This window comes from Phyllobates terribilis, unplaced genomic scaffold, assembly GCF_046119375.1.
Source record: "Phyllobates terribilis strain yellow unplaced genomic scaffold, ASM4611937v1 Scaffold_10__3_contigs__length_209671492, whole genome shotgun sequence".
In the NCBI taxonomy this organism is placed as follows: domain Eukaryota; kingdom Metazoa; phylum Chordata; class Amphibia; order Anura; family Dendrobatidae; genus Phyllobates; species Phyllobates terribilis.
This window is the reverse complement of record NW_027362770.1, coordinates 158,229,916-158,246,453: the sequence shown is the minus strand read 5'-3', so window position 1 is coordinate 158,246,453 and position 16,538 is coordinate 158,229,916. Positions and strand designations below refer to the sequence as shown.

The following is a 16,538-nucleotide window of genomic DNA, read 5'->3' as shown; positions in this document are numbered from 1 at the left end:
AGGGAGAAAAACCGTACATTACACATATCCATCTTAACAAACAGTCCTTCTGAGGACTAATCCATCTGCAGAGATATCAGGCAGGCAGGGTATATAGCAGACTGCAGTGCATATAGCACAAGAGGCTCCATTCCAGTTCTGCCTTCTGCTGCTGTTAGATATTTCTATACAAAGGCCCAGGTCTCAGGGGCCAGGAATACTTTTCTTTGGATCTTAATCCTCATTATTTGCTTAAAAAGCAATCCAGAGAACACCATTTTTTCTGCGCCTTTTGCTTGTTGGCACTGCAGAATACAGCCAGGTCCTTTCCATATTACAGCGCTAGAAATCCAGCTATTTAAAACTGTGTTTTCTCCATCACACGGATCACATATACGTTGTCAGAAAATACTGCCATTTCTGGCCTCCATTAAAAATTTACTTTAGTGTGTCATTGAAGCAATTCACCGCAGTTTGCTGTTTAAACTACTTACCTACAGGCCAGGTATTTAAAACTCTGTTTTCTCCATCACACGGATCACATATAAGTTCGCTCCAAACTCAGTCATTTGTAGTGAGCGTGGAAGATACTGTCCTCCATTTAAAATGGGCAAGGCACGTGGCAAGGGACGGGGAACTGGATGTGATGCAAATGCTGCATGCAGAGGCCGAGGACAAGGCCGTGGGCAAGCCGAAATTGTGCCACAACAAACACCCACATCTTCTCACCTGACCTTCCTGTCCTAATTTCTAGGGGACCGCAGCACACCACTATTGAACCCAGAGTAGTGTCAAAAGGTTGTTAGTTGGATAGCGGATAATTCTTCCAGTCACTTAGCCACCTCCACCACCACCCTGTCTTCCACATGGTCAAGTCTCAGTAGCTGTGAGTCTGGACTGCATATTCCTCACCCTGATCCTCCTTCCTCCCACCATGCCGAGTACCCAGAGACAACTGATCCCACACTTGGACACTCTGAAGAGCTGTTCACTTTTACATTTATAGATTCGGGCCTCTCGCCCGGTCCATTTGAAGCGGGGCAAGAGGAGATGGCGTATAGCGATGCCCAAATATTTGAGCAGCCACGGTCACACGAAGGTGACGGTGGGAAAGTGTCACAAGAGGTGGACGATGATGATGAGACACAATAACCGATAACCCCAAAAGGCCATTTGCACCACCTGCCATGCCAGCATCAGCACTGGTGGCAGAACGACCAGCCTGACCACCACCAGCATGATCAGGCACATGGCAGCAAAGCACCCGACTTTGTGGGCCGAACACCAGGGTCCAGGAACAGTGTCTGCGGGTGGCACCATTGCTTCTTCCGCTGTTGTGCATGCAAGCCAATCCCCTGTCCATGGTGCATGCGAAGATGCCTCCTGCCCTTCACCTGTCGTTGCACACTCTCAAGTAGCAGCATTAGGAAGCACGTCCATGTCTTTGTCCCAGCGCAGCGTTCAGTTGTCCATACCCCAGTCCTTGGAACGCAAGCGCAAATATGCAGCCAACGCCCCACAGGCCACACTACTAAATTCCCACATTTCACGACTGCTTGCGCTCAAAATGTTGCCTTTTAAGCTCGTGGAGACGGAAGCATTCCGCAACCTGATGGCGGTGGCCGTCCCTCGGTACTCGGTCCCCAGCCGCCACTATTTCTCCCGGTGTGCTGTCCTCGCATTCCACAAGCACGTGTCCCAAAACATTAGCCGTGCTCTCAACAACGCAGTTACCGGGAAAGTCCACCTAACCACGGACATGAGGAGAAGTGGGCAGGGACGGTACATCTCACTGACGGCACACTGGGTTAACATAGTGGAAACCGGGACCCAGTCGGACCTTGGGACAGAACACTTCCTCCTGATGCCAAGGATTGCGGGCCCTAGGTCAATCAGGGTTGCCCCCATGGTCTACAGCTCCTGCACCTCATCCTCCTCAGCCTCCTCCTCCTCTTCAGCCTCCATCTCCGAAATCACCACATCATTCACAAGCTGGAAGCACTGCAGCACTGCCTCGGCCAAGTGGCAACAGGCTGTGCTGAAGCTAATATGCTTAGGTGAAAAACCACACAATGCTGAAGAGTTGTGGACAGCTCTGAGAGAGCAGGCAGATCTGTGGCTCACACCGCTGAACCTACAGCCAAGCCTCATCTCATCCCAACGTGGATTGGGTGACAATGAGGAAGAGGAGGAGGAGGAGGAAGGACAGGACCTAGTTTCATGCACTATAGACGGTACTACCTGCACAGCTGTCATACCGTCTGTTCAGCGTGGATGGCCAGAGGACAGAGAGGAGGAGGAGAGCATGGTCAGTCATCCTCTTTGTGAGGACACGGAAGTCTTGCCTGTTAGTAGTCTGGCACGCATGGCTGAGTTTATGTTACGTTGCCTTTCCCATGACCCTCGTGTTCTCAAAATTTTGGGTGACAGTCATTACTGGTTGGTGACACTTCTAGACCCACGCTACAAGGAGAACTTAATATCTCTTATTCCTGAGGCGGACAGGTGTACAAAAATGGGGCAGTACCAGAAGGCTCTTGTTGCGGAACTATTAAAAAAATTCCCATCTGAAAACGCTGGCGGCAGAGGGCACACTTCGTTGAACAACCAAGGAGTACAGGCGAGAGAGACACAACTTCAATCCAGCAGAGGCAGGGGAACACTGTCAAAGTTCTTGGAGAGTTTTCTCAGGCCCTGAGGCGCGGGGTACTCTCACAAGGAGTGCAAAGTTTGGGAAGATGCTGAGAGAGTAGCTCGCCGACCGTACCAACATCCTCTGTGATTCCACTGTGCCTTATAATTATTGGGTATCCAAGCTGGATACGTGGAATGAACTGGCTCTTTATGCCTTGGAGGTCCAGGCCTGCCCTGCCGCCAGCGTTTTATCAGAGCGGGTTTTTAGTGCCGCTGGTGGAATTATAACTGATAAGCGCATCCGCCTGTCAGCTGAAAATGCTGACAGGCTGACTCTTATAAAAATGAGCAAGGGCTGGATTGGGCCAGACTTCTCAACACAACCGAATGATAACAGCGTAACAAACTCAAATCCAGTGTCTTTTCTTGGGAGGTGTATTCCCATGCACCTTTTCACACCCACACATGGGTATACGCTTCCTGATTTTGTCTATTTGCTCTTGTCCTCCTCCTTCTCCTTATCCTCCACCACCATATCACCAGGGTGACCATGGTCCGTGATGCAACACCCACATAATTTTTTTAAAGGGTGTTTATGATGCCCGTAAAATTTTTTTTTTATACAGTATGTTCATGTATACCCCCCAGGGTTAAATGTTTGTCAGCCCATACACTTAGTGCATGGGCATTACAAGTATAGGAGGCCCGCTCCTTTCTAATGGGAACATTTTTTTATGAGGCCCTCCTTCACGTCTCTTCCAAGGGGCACTGAAGTGCCTCCAAATTTTTGGCAGCCCTTGCATTCACTGCATAGGCCAACACTATGGGAGACTCTCTCCTTTCTAATGGGAATTTGTCGTTACTGTGACCCTGCTCCGTGTGTCTTTAAATTCTTAGTGGGGTTTTCCTAAAATTGGTCAGCCATTTGACTCACTGCATACCCTATAACTGTATAGCAGACCCTCTCCTTTCTAATGGGAACATGTCGTACCTTGTTACTGTGGCCCTGCTCCGTGTGTCTTTAAATTCTTAGTGGGGTTTTTCCTAAAATTGGTCAGCCATTGGACTCACTGCATACCCTATAACTGTATAGCAGACCCTCTCCTTTCTAATGGGAACATGTCGTACCTTGTTACTGTGGTCCTGCTCCGTGTGTCTTTAAATTCTTAGTGGGGTTTTTCCTAAAATTGGTCAGCCGTTAGACTCACTGCATACCCTATAACTGTATTGCAGACCCTCTCCCTTCTAATGGGAACATGTCGTACCTTGTTACTGTGGCCCTGCTCTATGTGTCTTTAAATTCTTAGTGGGGTTTTTCCCAAATTTTGGCAGCCCTTGCAGTCACAGCATGGGCATTACCACTATAGGAGACCCGCTCCTTTATAATGGGAACATTTTTTTTCTGAGACCCTCCTCTATGTCTCTTCAAAGGGGTATTGGGTTGCGTCCAAATTTTTGGCAGACCTTGCAGTCACTGGATACGCAATAACAGTATAGGAGACCCACTTGTTTATAATGGGAACAACAAAGCATAGCCGGCTGATGGCTCTCTAACAATAGCTAGGGCCGACTGCTGGCCTTTTAAGAATAGTAAGGGCCATCTGATGTCCCTATAAAAATAGGCTTTATGACTTTCAGAGTCCCTCCATCATAAATAAAAAAGGATGTGTCTGATGATACCACATTGCCAGATAAGGTTGTAAAATGTTAAAATGACATTTCCCGGTGAATGCATTTGCCTTAAAAAATAACGTAGAAAAAAAAAAACCAATAGGATCTTTCTTTAGTATAAAAAACAGCGTCACCAATTTCACCTCAATGTAATCACATTGTTCAGCTCATGCACCTCCTCCTCCATCTCCGAAATGACCACAGCACTGCAGCACTGCCTTGGCCAAGCGGCAACAGGCTGTGCTGAAGATAACATGCTTAATACTTAATTGACAAACCTCCCAGCGCTGCAGAGTTGTTGAAAGCTGTAACACAGCAGCCTGATCTGTGGCTCTCACCGCTGAACATACAGTAAGGCATGGTCGTGTGTGACAATGGGCGGAACCTGGTGACGGAGAAATGACAGCCGGGGTATATACAGTTTCCCTCTATGCCAGTCCTTTCACCGAGCTAAAGAATATGGCTGTGGTGAAATACAACTCCCACTGAGAAGCTGTTTCAGATTGAAAAACATTGTGTCCACCAGAGGACTTGATTCTGAGGGCTCACCTTTCTCACCCGCTCAAGAGCCCCATAGCAGCTGCAAAGTTAGCGCTATCATGAACTCTCCTGAGGTAGAAGCCAGGGCACACCAGAGAATTCTCTGGTGGGACCATCCAACCCTGCCGAGAAGCAGTCCTGGCTCAGAAAAGTGTGTGGGAAGGTTCCCGGACACTTTATGCCTGCTTTTTTACTGAGGAGGAAACACATGCAAACACGGGGAGAATATACAAAGTCCTTGCAGATGTTGTCCTTGCTGGGATTTGAACCCAGGATCCCAGCACTGCAAGGCTTCAGAGCTAACCACTGATCCAATGTGCTGCCGTTCACCCTCTAATATCTAACAGGCTGGAGAAACTTGCTCCTACTGCCACTCAATCTTCAGCTCCTTTCTGAGAAAATGTATTTGGGCAGCCACTCAGTCTACCAAATAAAATTCCTGAGAAGGAAATTGGGGATAGCTTCGCTACTGGTACTGGGGGCAGTGCTAATACCATGGATTTGTACCATAGTTTGCTAGAAATATTCCAGGCTGGTAGGAGACACTGGGACAAGGACGTGGACGGTGATTGTTGCAAGTCTGCAGTGACAGGTGCATGGCGGTAGGCATCTACGCATGCGCCAAGGATCACTTATGATGGGCACACTTATAGGCAGTGACCTGGGAGTCAGAGATGCTTCCAGAGGTCTTCCCCATGCTGTTCCCATGTCTTTTCAGCACTGTATGCATGTGTCTGATGATGTGTCACACACCACATGGCCAGATAAGGTTGTAAAATGTTAAAATTACATTTTCTGGTGAATGCATTTGTCTTGGTTGAAAGCAATGCAAAAGTGCAAAAACGCATCAAAAACACTACATGTGAACATAGCCCAAGGTGTGGAGGAGTAGTTTTGTTTTTGGTTATTTATTTTGCCTTATATACAAGTCATTATCCTGGAAAGGATGTTCCTTAACATATTTTCCAGGAAAATCCATTTTGGTTTCTTTTTTGTATGTTTTATTGTGAGTCCGTAAAAGTGGCGTAATACCCTGACAAAGTTGTTGACAGCAGTGACCTGGGAGTCAGAGATGCTTCCAGGGGTCTTCCCCATGCTGTTCCCATGTCATTTGAGCACTGTTCCCATCGATTTGGGCAATTTTTAGGCCTTCTGCAGACCACCGGGGGGAGCCGCCTGAAAAATGATCAAGTTTCCCATAGACTTACATTGGGCTAGTTGCTCGGGTCGAGCACCCGAGTATTCCAATTTGCTCGACCCGAGCAACGAGTACCCGAGCATTTTAGTGCTCACTCATCACTAGTCTTTATTATTAAGGGAAAAAAGAAATCCTAACCTACAGGGCCCTGTGTGAAAAAGTGATTCCCCCCTAAACCTAATAACTGGTTGGGCCCTTAGCAGCAACAACTGCAATCAAGAGTTTGCGATAACTGGCATTGAGTCTTTTACAACGCTTTGGAGAAATTTTGGCCACTAATCTTTGCAAAATTGTTGTAATTCAGCCACATTGGAGGGTTTCTGAGCATGAACCGCCTTTTTAAGGTCATGCCACAGCATCCCTATCGGATTAGGGTCAGGAGTTTGACTAGGCCACTCCAAAGTCTTAATTTTGTTTTTCTTAAGCCATTCAGAGGTGGACTTGCGGTTGTGTTTTGGAACATTGTCCTGCAGCATAACTCAAGTGCGCTTCAGCTTGAGGTCTCGAACAGATGGCCGGACATTCTCCTTCAGGATTTTTTGGTAGACTGCAGAATTCATGGTTCCATTTACCACAGCAAGTCTTCTAGGTCTTGAAGCAGCAAAACAGCCCCAGGTCATCACACTACCACCAGCATATTTTACTGTTGGTATGATTTTCCTATTCTAAAATGCTGTGTTACTTCTATGCCAGATTTAATGGGACATACACCTTCCAAAAAGTTCAACTTTTGTCTCGTCAGTTCATAGATTATCCTCCCAAAAGTCTTGGCTATCATCAAGATGTTTTCTGTCAAAACTGAGACAAGCCTTTATTTTCTTTTTATTCAGCAGTGGTTTTCATCTTGAAACTCTGCCATGCATGCCATGTTTGCCCAGTCTCTTTCTTATCGTGGAGTCATGAACACTGACCTTAACTGAGGCAAGTGAGGTATGCAGTTCTTTGGATGTTGGGGGGTCTTTTGTGACCTCTTGGATGAGTTATCGCTGCTCTCTTGGGGTAATTTTGATCTGCCGGCCACTCCTGGCAAGGTTCACCACTGTTCCATGTTATCGCCATTTGTGGATAATGGCTCTCACTGTGGTTCGCTGGAGTACCAAAGCTTTAGAAATGGCTTTATAACCTTTTTCAGACTGATAGATCTCAATTACTTTGTTTCTCATTTGTCCCTGGATTTCTTTGGATCGCAGCATGATGTCTAGATTTTGAGAATCTTTTGTTCTACTTCACTTTGTCAGGCAGGTCCTATTTAAGTGATTTCGTGATTGAGAACAGGTGTGGCAGTAATCGGGCCTGTGTGTGGCTAGGGAAAGTGAACTCCGCTTCCGAAAGATGGGATAAACCACAGTTAATTTATGTTTTAAGGTGGGGCAGGGGGCAATCACTTTTTCACACAGGGCCCTGTAGGTTTGGATTTCTTTTTCCCTTAATAATAAAGACCTTCATTTAAAAACTGCATTTTGTGTTTTCTTGTGATATCTTTTTCAAATATTAAAATTTGTTTTGTGATCTGAAACATATATACAGTATATATATAGATCCTAAAAATGCATCATTAATATAATAAACACAAAAATAAATGATAAATTAAAAGATATAATATAGTATGACTATATATATTGATATTATAATTTATTTTTGTATATATTTTATTTATTAATAAAATATGCACAAAAATAAATTATAAATAAAAAATATAATCTAACGTAAATCTATAGAGTGTGTGTATATATACAGTATATATATATATATCATATCTATAATTCTATTCTATTATGTTTTTTATAATTATATATATACTGTATAAAATTATGTTATATTATATTTTTCATTTATCATCTATTTTTGTGTATATTTTATTCATGTTTAGTTTTTAGGATCTATATTTTTTATGTTTTGAAGAAATAAATAAAAAAATAAATATTTAAACATAAAAATGTTAAATAATAAAAAAGTGCATGAATAATCTTATATTTGCCTACTTATTCTTTCACTAATCTCGGACCTTAAACCAATTAATTCTTCCTCCTTTTTAATTCCCAGTAAAGAGAAGTGCGGATTGTCGCCCACCCATGAAAAAAGTTGTATGTTCTCCGGATGAACCAACAGTTAAAGGGATAGCATGCGCCAAAACCTGTGAAAATTATGAAGTGGAGTGCGTGAGCGACAAATGTATCTCTGGATGTATGTGCCCGGACGGGATGGTAAGAAGTTTTATTAATGTTTTACATTCCTGCATCCCCTGACGCGCGTTCATTTTTACATAATGGCCCACATTTAAAAGGACAGTAAAATTGCTAATATCATTTACTCTTATCGATGTTTATGGAGTTTGTTAGGGATGAACATTTGTAGTGATCACAGGGGGCAGGCGGATTTTTTTTAATTCTTGTAAATTGTCCTTATTGAAAAATTAACATTTTTATCCCATAAAATTATCGATATTACTATAGGTTAACAAAAAATATTTGATCAGAGGAGTTTCCTAATGAGATATCTTTATTAACCTTTCTTTAAACTTTGCCTGACTTGGACATACTCCTGTGAAAAAAAATATTCTTTGTAATACTACTCCTGACCACAAGGAGTGCACTCATAATTTATAACTGTAACAAATATCAAATTTGAAGCACTGGGAAATTTATACTGGGAGCATAAATTTATGGTCAGCCCCTTCTCAACCTAAAGTGGCTAATTACAAAAAAACAAACCACAGCCAAAGGAGCAGAGGTTTCAGGGTAAGGAGAGTACTTATTCGGGGTCAATGTCACCATAAATTAAGGATTGTCTTCATTTTTTATCAACACACGTGATTGAGGGATGACGACCTCTGTTGGAACTCTATTGATGGCCACGCTGGTTGTCGACCGTTCTTCTAAAATTACAGGCACTGGTGATTTTTTTTTTGGGAGGGAGGTTTTAAAAGACAATATTCTGCAGATTAATTTAATAATATATATTCATAGGAATAGGCTCCGTTTCTCTCTAAATCCTGTGTATAGCCACAGAAGAAAATAATAAAATCCTTCCTGCCTGCCTGCAGCCACCACTAGAGGGAGCTCAATAAAGGCAGATTTATATTTCTCTCATTCAATCAATAATTAATCTGTCTTCAGTGAACTCCCCCTAGTGACAGCGGTGAGCAGAGAGAATCATTGTATTAATTTGTCAGTCACAGAAAAAAAGAATAAAATCCTGCCCACCTGCAGCCACCACTAGGAGGAGCTCACTGAAGGCAGATTTATATAGCTCTCATTACAATCAATAATGAATCTGTCTTCAGTGAACTTCGCCTAGTGACAGCTGTGAGTAGTGAGAATTATTGTATTAATTTGGCAGCCATAGAGGGAAATAATAAAATCCTGCCTGTCTGCAGCCACCACTAGGGGAGCTCACTGACAGTAGATTTATATAGCACTCATTAATGAATCTGTCTTCAGTGATCTCCCCCTAGCGGGAGCTGTGAGTAGTGAGAATTATTGTATTAATTTGGCAATTATAGAGGGAAATAATAAAATCCGTCCCACCTGCAGCCACCACTAGGGGGAGCTCACTGAAAGCAGATTTACATAGCTCTCATTATGATCAGTAATGAATCGGTCTTCAGTGAACTCCCCCTAGTGACAACGATGGGTAGTGAGAATCATTATATTCATTTGGCAGCCATAGAAGAAGATAATAAAATCCTGCCCACCTGCAGCCACCACTAGGGGGAGCTCACTGACAGTAGATTTATATAGTTCTCATTACAATTAATAATGAATCTGTCTTCAGTGATCTCCCCCTAGTGGCTGCTGTGAGTAGTGAGAATCATTATATTAATTTGGTAGTGCATTTTGAGCTCCGAATCAGTAAATAGGCGCTCTAAATGTTCTAAAGATACATATTGAAATTGCTCAGTACAAATTATCGACCTAAATCTAATCTTTACCATCGATAGACAGACCCTTTAAAAGTAAAGGCTTCAGTATGACCTACTAATTTATTTTTTCCCATATTGCTCAGGTTACAGGGGTGCGCTCTACGCCATGCACTCAAAAGTTCTAATATAACTGTTCTTTCTACAGAAAATCCTGGATAATTAAAGTATTTTCCTCCTTATTGATAGATGGAATGAATCCAACAAACACACAGAGCAAGTGACAAGTGATTTATGCTCCAGAGAAGGTTTAGCTCACGGACACATCTGGTTTTGTGTGCGGTCCCCCCCCACCCCAGTTCACCAGTTTTACAGATGCGTCCTGTGAAGTACGCAGGGGTCACAAGACTTGTTACAGTCTCACAATGGCAGAGTTCACATACCGACCTCTCGGGACTCCGCCTTAACGGGATCTTTCTTTTCAAGCATTGGTCCTCATTGCCGGACCCGCTGCCGACCTGTCACACCTAGATCCTCTCTAGACGTGACATGCATCCTAGGCTTTTCATCGGGTTTTCACATCACTCATAGTCAGTTGATACCTTCGTCCCCAACGAAAAGCTGTTATGATCAATTTTTTGTTATACCACATATTAAATGTTAACAGAAAATGATATTTGATCAAAATAGTCTCCTAATTTTATCTCTTTGCTAACTTTTCTGAAGCCTTGCCTCCCTAAAAGCATTTCCTTAAAACTTAGGCACCTCATAATATTTTTTTTTTTCCCAGTGTCATACCACTCCTGACCACTTGGTGTGCACTCACGATTTATAACTGTTGAATTTCAAATCTTCTGAATTTGAAAATTTCAAATCTCAAGCACTTGGAGTCTTAAAAGTGGTAACGTTTCTCTTTGTGGAGAGTGACAAGCCAAGCCTGGCATGTCAGAGTGAGGAGACTTTATAAGCCATGCATGCTCCTCTGGGAAATTAAATATGCAAATTGTCTCTTCAGAGAGGAAGAGGACAAGAACTCTAGCACCACCTATTGGAAGCAGCGATCCTAAAAGTCAATGTTGACTCTTTAACAAGACTTGACTTAAGTTAAAAGACAAACCGGAATCTCAATTTGCAGACACGGTGTTTCGGGGTGTTGCCCATTAACAGTGCAAAGTATGAGATCTGATTTGGCTAGGTGAGAGGCTGTGAACTGGGATCTAAGGGGTAACATTTCTCCTTGTGGAGAGTGACAAGCCAAGCCTGGCATGTCAGAGTGAGGAGACTTATAAGCCATGCATGGTTCTCTGGGAAATTAAATATGCAAATTTTCTCTCCAGAGAGGAAGAGGACTAGAACTCTAGTGCCACCTATTGGATTGGAAGCAGTGAACCTAAAAGTCAATATCAACTCTTTAATGAGCCTTCCGATGTGACTTAGGATAAAAGCCAAACCAAAATCTCAATTTACAGACACTGTGTTGCGGGGTTTTGCCCCTCATCAGTGCAAAGTATGAGATCTGATTTGGCTGGGTGAGAGGCTCTGGACTGGGATTTAAGGGGTAACATTTCTCCTTGTGGAGAGTGATATGTCAAGCCTCGAAATTGAGGTTGTGGTTCGGCTTTTATCCTAAGTCATATTGCAATGCTTGTTAAAAGGTCGATATTGGCTTTTAGGATCACTAAATTCCAATAGGTGGCGCTATAGTTCTAGTCCTCTTTCTCTCTGAAGAGACAGTTTACATATTAAATCTCAAGCACTGGAAATTTAGGCTAAAGACAAACAATCTTATATTTTTAAGAATTTTGTTTTTAAAAGATTTGCTTCACTATTTTGAAAAGTGGAGACAAAAGTAGGCAAAAATAAGGCCATGTTCACACATCTTGTTTTCTTTCAGCGTTTTTTTTATGCGTTTTTTTGTGCAAATTTGCAGCTGCGTTTTACAGTATCAGCAAAGTCTATGAGATTCCAGAAATCTCATACACACACCTTGTTTTTTTTTCATCAGAATTTTGTGCCTTGCGTGGTTTTTTACAAAATATAGCGTGTCACTTCTGTCAGCATTTTTTCAGCGTTTTTCACCCATTGGAACTAAAGAGTAGTGAAAAAGCGCCTAGTGTGAACAGAACTATCAGGTTTTGCTGCGTTTTTAATGAAAATAAGCAAGTACAGCAGTATGTGAAACACATTTATTTTTGTGATTGTACCATCTTGTCTTGGTCACTGAGATGGCAGTTTGTATTAGGACAGTTTAATTAAATTAGTAATGTGTATAGTGTAAACTTGGGCTGAGCTAGGTGTGAGATTGAACAATACCTGTGGCCCAGGGAGGTGTGAAATTGAACAATGCAACTGAATGGCAAACCATAATGTGAAAGTAAATAGTGTCATACAAACTGAATGTACTTCCAGTGCCTTAGGTAAACTATTCCTGAGCAATTCACCTCCACCACTGTTATGCCAAAAAAGAATGAGATTTTTTTTGCACTGAACGTTATGTACATGCATAAAAGAGACAAAAGGACGGTGAAATAAAATGATGAAAAAATGCACCAAAAACAAGCAAAAAAGCAAGAAAAATCCTGAACAACCTCCTGACAAGAGATCAGGTTTTGCTGCAGAAAAAAAACGCTGAAAAAAATATGATGTGTGAACATTGCCTAACAGAAAGGAAGTGGTGCTTTTCTTTTTTAAAGTCACCTTTCTCTTTTTTTTTTGTGGTGTTTGTTGCAGTTTTTTTTCAAATATTTAAAAATGGCGCATGTGGTTAACAAATTTTGCATAGAGTCAAAAATGGTCGTTATTCTTGTCATTAAAGGGGTATTCCCATCTCCAAGATCCTATCTCATTATGTAGAAGGTGTAGAAATAATAATATTAGCAAATACTGCCAATTAGAAATGCAGTATAGTTCTTCTGATTAGCTATGTCGCTTACCCCATGTGCAGGGCATTGCACTAGCTTAGGTATCCATGGTTAAGACCACTAACAACTAACTGTCACTATATGAGTGGCCGCAACTATGGATACCTAAGCTACTGCAATGCTTTGCACATTGGGAAAGCGACATAGCTAATCAGAAGAACTATACAACATTTTTAATTGGAGGTAGTTGCTAATATTATTGTTATTATTACACTTACTACATATTGGGATAGGATCTTGGAGATGGGAATACCCCTTTAAAGTTTTTAGCGCAAAAAAGTCAAACGTTTTGTAAACAGGCGCAAAATATGCACCAAAGCATTTAACGTACAGGTGGAATGGAGGACATTTGAGCCAAATGAATCAGCCGAAAACATCAACAATGGTGAACATAACAAAAAAGGCGAACGCATATAAAATTGACTTTAAAAAAAGGCGCAAGTTAAAAGAAGAATAAGGTGCAAAGAAAAAACAGGTGAAAGATATGCAGAAAAATAGACAAAAAAAGTGCAAACTCAATGAATCCGTCCCTAGGTGTTTTGAACAAAGGTTTTTTAGGTGCTGGTTTCTCACCACTTGGGTCAGTTGCAGGGAGCATGTACAGAAGGTACAGACAGGAGATTACCTCTGTGACTGTCCTGGGCAGAGTAGGCAATACCCATCCTGACTATAGCATAGTGGTAGCAGTTGTACCCGCTTCCCGGTCCCTGATATTTCGTCTTGCAGCGGTGAACCACCTGCACTCAGTGATGGGAGTCTCAGCTGTCACCGCTCAGCATGTGGGAACCGTAGGCAGCGATTTATTAAGTGCTAAGTCTCCTAATAGCCTGGTAGCCAAAGCCACAAAAACCTTAATTGTTCCTCGCCTGCCTACTATTATAGTAGTAAAAAATGCACAAAACACATCAAGAGTTAAATTCAATCCAACGCTCAAAAAAACGAATTGAAATCAAAAAAATCAGGTCAGAAAAATATAATTATTAATTTTTGTTCTGTTGTGAACTTTAGTATTTAAAGGGTATTCACTTTTTTTTTTGTACCTGCATGGTACTCTGTTCTCCACTAGGTGGCAGAAAACAGCAGGAAAAAAAAACTGAAAAATATTAGAAGTTTACCAGTGCTTTGGGTGATACATGGGGGTATTTGTGTTTCCTGTCTATAACCTGCACTTGAATTTTTCCCGGCATTAGATTTATTACCTTTCCACTATGGAAAATAAGTACAGTACCGTATAGATGAAAAAACTAGCTTGAAATAAAAAATTAAAGAATAATAAAAAAAGAAATAAAAATAATAATAAATATATATATATCTACTATATAATTGTCTTATCCCATCTGTCTGTCTGTCTGTCTGTCCAGGAAATCCCGCGTCGCTCATTGGTCCGGGAGCAGCCAATCAGCGCCGCGGGATTTCAGAAAAAAGATGGCGGCCGTTAGCGGCTCATCTGCGGGACGGAGCTCAGCGGCGTTGCAGCCGGGAGATGAGCGCCGGTACCAGCAGAAGGACCCCGACCGCCGGACCCATCTGCGGGACGGAGATGCAGCCGGGAGATGAGCGGCGCGAGGCGCTCATGTCCCGGCCGGTAGCAGCGGAAGGACCGCCGCCGCCGCTGACCTCCATGCGGAAGGGAGGACCGGGGAGCGGCGCTGTGGGTCGGGATACTTCTGCTGCGAGCGCCCGCTCATGTCCCGGGTTCTCGCAGCGGAAGTAGCCGCACAGGCAGCGCCGCTCCCCGGTCCTCACCAAGACGATTCGATGATTCACTGATCTTAGCGCAAAAGTTAAATACCGCTGTGCTGATTGGTCGCGGACGCTGCCCGCGACCAATCACCGATTTGGGCGCCAAATTTAAATATCGGCCTCGACCAATCAGCGATTTTGGCGCCAAATTGAAACACCGCTCTGCTGATTGGTCGCGGCCGGCGACCAATCAGCGATTTTGGTGCCAAATTTAAACCCCGCTCTGTATCGCTCTGCTGATTGGTCGCGGTCGGTGGCCGCGACCAATCAGCAGTATTGGCGCCAAATTTAAACACCGCTCTGCTGATTGGTCGCGACTAATCAGCGATTTTGGTGCCAAATTTAAACACGCTCTACAGTCCTCACTAACACGGTTCGCAGATTGGTCGCGGCCGCCGCCCGCGACCAATCACCGATATTGCCGCCAAATTTAAACACCGCTTTGCTGATTGGTCGCGGTTGCCTAACGCGACCAATCAGCGATTTGGGCGCCAAATTTAAACGCCGCTCTGCTAATTGCGCCCCGTCGGCCACATGTGGAATTATATACTTAACAAAAAAGTGTGAAACAACTGAAAATATGTCTTATATTCTAGGTTCTTCAAAGTAGCCACCTTTTGCTTTGATGACTGCTTTGCACACTCTTGGCATTCTCTTGATGAGCTTCAAGAGGTAGTCACTGGAAATGGTCTTCCAACAATCTTGAAGGAGTTCCCAGAGATGCTTAGCACTTGTTGGCCCTTTTGCCTTCACTCTGCGGTCCAGCTCACCCCAAACCATCTCGATTGGGTTCAGGTCTGGTGACTGTGGAGGCCAGGTCATCTGGCATAGCACCCCATCACTCTCCTTCTTGGTCAAATAGCCCTTACACAGCCTGGAGGTGTGTTTGGGGTCATTGTCCAGTTGAAAATTAAATGATGGTCCAACTAAACGCAAACCGGATGAAATAGCATGCCGCTGCAAGATGCTGTGGTAGCCATGCTGGTTCAGCATGCCTTCAATTTTGAATAAATCCCCAACAGTGTCACCAACAAAGCAACCCCACACCATCACACCTCCTCCTCCATGCTTCACGGTGGGAACCAGGCATGTAGAGTCCATCCGTTCACCTTTTCTGCGTCGCACAAAGACACGGTGGTTGTAACCAAAGATCTCAAATTTGGACTCATCAGACCAAAGCATAGATTTCCACTGGTCTAATGTCCATTCCTTGTGTTCTTTAGCCCAAACAAGTCTCTTCTGCTTGTTGCCTGTCCTTAGCAGTGGTTTTCTAGCAGCTATTTTACCATGAAGGCCTGCTGCACAAAGTCTCCTCTCAACAGTTGTTGAAGAGATGGGTCTGCTGCTAGAACTCTGTGTGGCATTGACCTGGTCTCTAATCTGAGCTGCTGTTAACCTGCGATTTCTGAGGCTGGTGACTCGGATAAACTTATCCTCAGAAGCAGAGGTGACTCTTGGTCTTCCTTTCCTGGGGCGGTCCTCCTGTGAGCCAGTTTCTTTGTAGCGCTTGATGTTTTTTTCAACTGCACTTGGGGGCACTTTCTAAGTTTTCCCAATTTTTCGGACTGACTGACCTTCATTTCTTAAAGTAATGATGGCCACTCGTTTTTCTTTACTTAGCTGCTTTTTTCTTGCCATAATACAAATTCTAACAGTCTATTCAGTAGGACTATCAGCTGTGTATCCACCTGACTTCTGCACAACACAACTGATGGTCCCAACCCCATTTATAAGGCAAGAAATCCCACATATTAAACCTGACAGGGCACACCTGTGAAGTGAAAACCATTTCCGGTGACTACGTCTTGAAGCTCATCAGGAGAATGCCAAGAGTGTGCAAAGCAGTCATCAAAGCAAAAGGTGGCTACTTTGAAGAACCTAGAATATAAGACATATTTTCAGTGGTTTCACACTTTTTTGTTAAGTATATAATTCCACATGTGTTAATTCATAGTTTTGATGCCTTCAGTGTGAATGTACAATTTTCAAAGTC

General features: G+C 43.2%; 1 protein-coding gene across 1 annotated transcript in view; it reads left to right on the top strand.

Annotated features, from left to right (window-relative positions):
- VWF (von Willebrand factor) overlaps positions 1 to 16,538 on the top strand; it is a 344,529-nt gene that overhangs the window by 132,196 nt on the left and 195,795 nt on the right. The window contains exon 18 of the mRNA XM_073649985.1: positions 8,066 to 8,226. Coding sequence (XP_073506086.1) covers positions 8,066 to 8,226 — 161 coding nt within the window. The remainder of the gene's footprint in view (positions 1 to 8,065; positions 8,227 to 16,538) is intronic.